General features: G+C 39.3%; 1 protein-coding gene across 2 annotated transcripts in view; it reads left to right on the top strand.

The window, feature by feature from the left end:
• The window catches only part of prrt4b (proline rich transmembrane protein 4b), a 31,633-nt gene continuing 23,457 nt past the window's right edge, over window positions 1-8,176 (top strand). For both annotated transcript variants that reach the window (XM_079818278.1, XM_079818277.1), the window contains exons 1-2: window positions 1-85; window positions 5,584-6,565. In XM_079818278.1, coding sequence (XP_079674404.1) covers window positions 5,680-6,565 — 886 coding nt within the window. In that variant the 5' untranslated portion in view covers window positions 1-85; window positions 5,584-5,679. The remainder of the gene's footprint in view (window positions 86-5,583; window positions 6,566-8,176) is intronic.

Genomic DNA, 8,176 nt, shown 5'->3' with positions numbered 1-8,176 from the left:
ACAGAGAGACAGATCTCTCTCTCCTGCAGTGGAGTGCTGGTGGCTGTTCTGGATTCTCTATTTTCTCTCCTCCTCAGGGAGAAAGGTAAGTTTCTCCTTCTGTCCTTCATCTTTCAAGAAATGTTTCATTATAGAAGCTACAGCCTCTCTGCAGATGGCTGAATCTTCTGATTTAGGTATATTTATGTGACAACCTCAGGCAGAAATGTGTGTGTCAGGTCCATAAACATCTGCATTTGCTCCATAACCACAGCTCATGCTCTTGATCGTGGATGGTTGTGTACCATCTCAGACCTCTTCACACATACACATATGTGCGGTGTGGGAAGAGCTCTGCGTTTCATATGCATTCTGCTCCTCTGGTAACCATGGCGAAGGCAGCCAGCGTAGCAGCCTGTGCGTTTTCAGATAATCAGGTGATCCGGATGCTTTAAGAGAAAAGCCCACGAAAACATTAACGTGACAGGTCATTTATCATGTTTTCGCAGCCAAGTGTAATTGACTCTTGATTAGCAGCATTATGTGTGTGCCAAGACAGAAAGCAGTGAAAAGCATTGGCAACATTTGAAGATCACAGTGAAATTGCCAAGGAGTTCACTGTCACAAATGTCAACAGGTTGTTCGGACCACATTGATAAGCACCTATAAAAACATCTTAAATCATTTGATTGATAGACAAATCATGTACGCATTTTGAGTGTGTATAGTGATAATGCGAGCAGGGGATATAAAATGAAACACCCAACGTTGATGGTAGATGGCAGGGAGTGCAATATAACTATAATCAGGACATATTAGATATAATTCATCAATATACACGCACATATAGCCTAAACATAAATGGATTGATCCATTCAGGCCTGCAACTTGATTACACTGTTAATGAACACTGTAGTGACCGACAACTATGAGGATGCAGAGAGCCGTTGATGTGGAAAATGATTGTGTACATGGAGTCAACATTATTGAGCCCAGTGTTTCGTAGTGTGAGGGAATGGGATGAGAAACACTGTAAAATAACAGCACATTCAACACTCCATCAAACCGATCTATTAAGGTGATTTAGGGGGGGTTTTCTGATCGGTTTTATGGCTTCAGTTTTAATTCATTCATGAATTAAGCAGCTCGTACTGTACATAACATACATCATCAGTAGAACATTTTGAAATAACCTATTAAAGTATGCAAAATTGTAAGACATTTCTCCTTATATAGAACCTTTTTGTTTTTTAAAATGGAGTTAAGTACCCTAGGGTTCTATATGGAACCCCATTGAACCATTTTTTTCTAACAGTGTAGCATTTTACGGACCCACTTTATATTAGGTGGCCTTAACTACTATGTACTAACATTTTAATTAATCATTTGATACAATGCACGTATTGTGTACATACATGTTTTTACATTGTACTTATCTTTTTAAAAATACCTGCATGTAATTACGTCTGTAATTAATTTCTGTAGTTACATTTGTAATTACACAGTTGACACTTCCCTTACACCTAACCCTACCCTTAAACTTACCCATACCACCACACCTGTCCCTAACCCTACCCGTATCCCACCTCAATATCAGCAAAGGTGTTTTGCAACACAATATGAACAAAGTAAGTACATTGTACTTATTTTTTTATGTAAGTACATAGTAGTTAAGGCCACCTAATATACAGTGGGGCCCATTTTACTACTAAAATACTTTGTAGTCACTGGTAAACCAGCCCCAAATATTCTTAGACTTTGTAGTTTAGGACTAAGCTGCATTTAGATCATAATGCAGCAGACCATGTCTGCTCTGGTTCATGGTTGGGTTAATTTGAGGTTAAGGTTATAGGCTAATGGCTTTTGCTGTCTCTAAAAATCTTTAGACTGTGTTTAAAGGAAAAGCCCTTTATGGGCATCAGTGTTTTTGTTATTTTTATGTCTGCAGGTCATAAATATCCCCTCCCCCACATTGTCTATAAGATAAGAACCAGAATGGCTCGGTGAATAAATCATTTGGTTTCATGAAGGCGTGAGCCAATGATTCTCACAGCCGTCATGCACGTCTAGAGGCCTGTTAAAATAATTGATACCATGACTAGTCGATCTGTCACCACTTAAGAAGGTCCTCAGCGCTAGACCTCCTTTAAACACACGTATATTGAGAGAAGGACATTTTGACCCTGACTCTAGACCTTCTCTCAGTCCCCTAATAGTTTCATTCAGATCCTCTTTCTTCTGATTAAGTGGAATGACCATTTTTGTCTCTCATTGTGGATCAAAAATTCAGTTTACGATAGATGGTGATGCCTAGTTTTTTTTAGATCAGTGGTTCTCAATTGGTGAATTCAGGTCCATTCTGACAGGGTTACCGATAGCTGGGAAAAACAATGCTGATATATAGGGAAACACGGAGTTAGTAACACTATAAGTTTGACGGATCAGAAAAGAGCTCATCAATAGCATACACTCCCATCTTTTTGCATGTGACTGTGAGCACATTTGTAGATTTACTTGATAATTTTGCTTATTTTTGAATTGTAGGTACAATTATTTAACTTGCATGCCCTGAAGTATCTATTTCTCTAGTTTAATTTGATGCTTTGTATTTATGCTAACTTCAAACCCACATGCTAAAACAGTTAGCCTTGTTATAGCTGTTTGGGGTGGGGATAGTTGTAGCAGTTTATACATTTTTTTTTTACAACCAACTCCTATGATGATTTTAATGAGTCCAGTTATCAATCACATCCTCTGTTAAGGCAAGATTATGTGAGTTGTTTTGTTGTGTATCGAGGGATTTATTCAGTAAATGTGTTTCCATCATAGTTTATGCGCTAAAAAAAGTATCTGCCTCAATTGAACGCACTCTGCCTCAATTTTTGCGCATACTGATGTTTGCATTCAGCGTTTTTTATGCAATATCTCAATCCACATAAGAATAGGTGGATCTTGGAAACAGCTAGTGACAGGAATACAGTAAACGTACACAAACACGCGCAGAAAAAATACAATGTCATGTTTTTGTCATAGTTTTTAAATAGTTCACATGTTTTTTCTTTGTTCTTCAATTATGTTTTTGCAAAAATTGGATGGTGTGGGTGTTATTTCAGCAAATTACCTCTGTGTTACATCTATCCCCAGCTAGTGTCACAACTCCAAATGTGGCTACAATGTATCAATTTGAGACATCTTGCACAAACAACCACTGAGTTACTGATGCTCAACAGTTTTGGTCTTATGTTAAGCCACTACTTAATATCCATTGCAAAATCTTGAAACAAAACCAGTTGAGAGTAAAAATGAAAATGGTAACTGTTTGGATGATAATTGTAATCTGTTTGTATGATGATTACGAGTGCAAGGGGGATTGTGGGTTACAGACACTCGATGGTGAAATATATTCCCAAATGTAAAAAACTCAACAAGGGAAAGATTTCAGGCGAGGGCTAAATGTGTAATGTTAAATCAGGAGTAGCTCTTGAGCACTCGCTTTTTCCCTTTTTCTGCTCGAGTGATTACATTCTGCTCTGGCAAGCCCTTTCTTTGCCACGCACGGTGGAACAAAATGACAATGAAAGAGGGAAAAGAGAGTAAGAGAAATGGATAGAGACAGGGAAAGAACAGAAGAAAGGGGGGCCTAATAGTAAAGCGCAGTGCTATACAGTCATTTAGGTTTCCTGTTTGGCACAGACTCTGACACAGACGAACAGCAGCGTTTGTGATGCTGTTTAACAAGCTCCTGTGGGGTAGGACTTACTGAGGCATTTAGCACCAGCAAAACTGTTCTTCTGAACGTTTCAGAAGATGTGAAAGACAAAGGCGGGGGCGGAGAAAGCTATAGCGTCTACAATGTTTTGATAAATCTGGTCTGTAGTAATACAGCTTTTAATGGTTGAAATCACAGGGCCCCCCCCCCCTCTCAAATCATCACCAACTTTCGCCTCGCTAGTGACGGCCCCCGAAAACGGGACTCTCTTCGCTAAACGCAGGTGGTGTGTGGTAATGAGTAAACAGTCTGACTAGTGATGACGGTAATGACTATGAATCATCCAGGCTTCAACAGCGCCCCCTGTGGAGCGTTACTCTAGCTAAAAAAAAAGCATATATGTACAGTATGTGAGAAATAGTGGCAGTAAAATATGATGTGTACATGTAAAGCACATTTCCAAAGTGAAGCAATATCTACGGACATTTTCAGCATATTTTTTCAAATGAATGAATGCATATGTTCAGCAAAGATGCATTAAACTGATCATAAGTGACAGTAAAAACTTACATGCGTAAAAATAAATGCTGTTCTTTTGAACTTTCATTTGAAGAATCCTGAAGAAAAAAAATCTTGGTTTCCACAAAAATTGTAGGTAGCGCAATTATGTTTGACTATGATAATAATGTTTTTGAGCAGCAAATCAGCATATTAGAATGATATCTGACAGATCATGTGACACTGAAGAGTGTGGGTCCTGAAAATTCAGCTTTGCCATCACAGGAATAAATTACATTTTAAATATTTTAAAATAAAAGTTATTTTAATTGTAATAATATTACTGTATTATTGAATGGTAATGTACTGGTATAACAAAATACAACCTTTACAGGCTTATTCTTATCTTATCTCTTAAAATCTTGATATAATGTTTTCATGTTTGTAAATTTGCTGTTATGTTTTTGTTATTTTGCAGCTGTGAAACTTTTACGAAAGGGTCGGTTAGATACATATCGACTCTTAAATTGTTCAGTTACCCAGGAACCAATAATCTATAAATGATCACAAAGGCCAATGTGCATCTTTAGATTATGGCAGATTTTTGCGCTTTCTAAAAGACAGATCTGCAATCCATCAATCTCTTTTAAACACATTAGCCCAGAGCCAGTTAGCTGGTTTAATCTAGTAAGCAAACCTCATTAAGCTGTGAGAAGGGGTTCAGTCTTTGAAAAGGACTCTGAGGGAGGCTATTTCTGCAATACCAATGGCATTGAGAGATGGATAAGACACAATGGGGTTGCAGAAGGAAAGGAAATGAAAGAGAATTTCAAAATACTTATCCCACTATTTACTAACCAAAAACAACCGATGCTATTCCCAGTGGGAGAGTAGAGAGTTTATTGCAGTTTCAAAAACAAATCAATTGCGTGAGGGGGAGAGAAAGTGAGAAAGAAAGAGAGCGAGAAAGAGGAACGCGGGGGCTGCGAAGAAAGAGAAAAGGTCCAAGTCTCACTCCGAGAGAAATTTCATCAAATTCAACTCCTCTCACTGAGGCTACAGGCCATCAGCTCTATACTCCAAAATTAGCCCACGGCTCCACAAAGAAACAGGGCCTCCATACGTCGTCCTACTACACCACCCCCATATATACACTGCCACAAAGAGACCTCTAGTCTCCTATTAGTATTCTCAAAGAGCCCTGCCTCTATAATTGCTCTGTCAATGGAGAGTTGAGGCCACCTCTGTGACAGCAGGAAGAAGTGAGATTGGTATGAGACTACTAAACTCAAAAGCTTAAACTTAAATGGGTTTGTGTACACGTGCAATGGAAAAACATCTATAAAATGGCTCACTTGAAGTGAACTGAGGATATCAATGTTTTTTGTCTCTACTAGGTTTTTTGCTGCAGAAGCCCAGTGCATCTGGTGGGCGTTCCTCGGAAAGTCAGACACCATGTGAGCAGTGGACCAGTACGACATTAGAGGGGCAGAATGCTGCTTCTGCGTGGGACTCTTGTGGTCTTCTCTCTCTTCAGTTCTGTCAATGGGATTTTCAGCAGGTTTGGGGCAAATCCGACAACCCAAACCAAGGTAGACTCCAAAGGTTGGGGCTTTTGGAAAATTCCAACATTCGGTTTGGGATCATACAATTTTTTCGGTGAGGCTAAAGGGTCTGCCACAACAAAGGTGAGCCCGACACTTCCAGAAGCAACCACAAACGACTATCCTCTGAATTCAGAGGGCTTAACCAGCCCAAAATACCAGCCGACTGCAACCACAATCGAGGAAATTCAAAGCAGCACCGTTCAGATAGGCACCGTGCTGCCTTTAAAATCAGAAAAACTGCCAACAAATGACTTAATCATACCTGAACCTTCCTCTAAGAGCCATCACAGCTATGATCTTGACCTCTGGCCTCCCAATAATGGCCAAAGCACAGCAAAAACCCCACAAACGACATCTCCTCAGATAACTGAACTAGAACCAGAAACATACACTATATCCACTGACCAAAGTACCAGCACCACTCAGACTACAACATTGAGAGAGATTACGGAAACCATGAACCCTTACAGTGACCAAACTGTACCCACAGACACTCTGTCAACAACATCAGAAATAACGACAGCTTCATTTCAAACCACGATTTTCATAACATCAGCAGACCCCAAGCCTGAAGTATCTACTGAACCTCTGACCACTGTCAGCACTGAACAGAACATATTGGGGATAGCAAACACGGCCTCGAAACCAGAATGGATGCCATTTAAACCCACTAGCAAGGCTCCGGATGGATTTACATTGGTAGAGCAGACCACAGGCCCGACAGAAGTGGAAAGTTTTGGCCCAGATCCCACTCCCACCCTTACAGCAGGAGGTAAGTCAACCCCACCTTTTCTTTTCTTGCTTACAACCCAAGCTTATGATCGAAGATATTATGACACAGACACAATGTGAACTCTCATAAGCAGGCATTAGTATATTACATTAGTTCTTTTGTTTAATTGTTTTACCTCTAAGGTGAAAATGTGTGTTAAATGAGTCGCCAAGCCTTTATTGATTACCAGTGAAGGGTTAACAGTGGAATCAATGAGGCTCGTCAACTGATTAATGGTCCCCGATTCCTTGAAACATGCAAAATATTGTCAATAAGTCGTGAAATGTATGACTTTCAAGAACAGGGACCACCCCATTACGGCTAATATCTGAATATTTAATGAGACTGAGAGCTGAGAGTCATATGTCGCCCCAAGAATGAAAAGCCAATTTAGTTTTTTTAGTTTAAGATGTAGTGCAAATAAATCTCATTCTCATTACTATGATGCCAAATAAAAATGAAATCAATGTGTTCAGACAATCATCGTTACAGTTATGAAAATTAGATTTGTATTTTGCCTTACAGTAATGCGAATTTAAGGGAAAATTTAACTCTGATGAAAATAATCAATAAATATTTAAAATCTAAATTTGACAAAAATCTATGCATGTACAATATAGTGTACAGTATGCAAATGTTATGTATAAAGTATCTGTTAACTGCTACATTTGCTGTATACCTCATCCAACTGCTTAAAGTCAAAACATTTTACATAAGACTTGATTAATAATCCAAATTTATTTATTTATAAGACCTAATGTAATGAGGGCAGCAATGACAACAACTTATTGTAGAATAATACTGTATATAATACTGTTTGTAATGTTGTTGCGTTAACTATTTCATACTATTTTTCTAGACTCTTGGCAGTATTCGGTATGCAATAAGCAATATGCTAGTATTTCAATTACGAAAATGTGCATCATTTAAGGTCAAGCTTTGAGTGTATACCCCACTGGAGAGACCTTTTTACAAAGACTTGTGACATTTTGATCCAAGATCAGGTTTGACTGTTCTTCTAGTTGTTAAAAACAAGATCAAGACCTGTAAGATCAAGATGCCAGCCTGATCAATATTGACCTCCTTTGAGATGAATGCACACACAAACTCTCCAGATATCCTTGTAAAATGTGTGCCAGGCTCCTAGCTGTGGGGTATGTGCAGTGGCTAAGCATGCTAACCAGTATTGACATGGCTCTGTTTGATATCTTCAGCTAAAGGAGCAGTAAGACAGGTGTGTGTGTTTGTGTGTGTATGTGTACAGTGAGCATGGGATTTGCACTTGAGAAGTAGCCAGTTGGGCGGTGTGCAATCAGTATTCCGATGGCAGAGTCAGCAGAGCCAGTGAATCCTCAGGGACGCTGTTTTTCCGCACCGCCTGTTCATGGATGCTGAGCATGCCTCGCTCAACATTTAGTCTCCTTTTCTCAGTTCGCTCTATCCATCCTCTCTTTCAGTAATAGGCCTCTCCTGACGTTTACTGGGCATCTCTCTTTCTTTTCCGGCCATAAGTCTCATTTAGCCCTTGAGTCTTATGTTTTCTTTCAACATCTCCTGGCCCCCGAGAGTCATGTTTTTCCATGTCTTTCTGTTCTTGTCCTTTCCATCCGA

This window comes from Gobio gobio (genome assembly GCF_949357685.1).
Source record: "Gobio gobio genome assembly, chromosome: 5".
NCBI lineage: Eukaryota > Metazoa > Chordata > Actinopteri > Cypriniformes > Gobionidae > Gobio > Gobio gobio.
The sequence above is the reverse complement of the archived record's forward strand: the minus strand, read 5'-3'. Positions and strand labels throughout refer to the sequence as shown.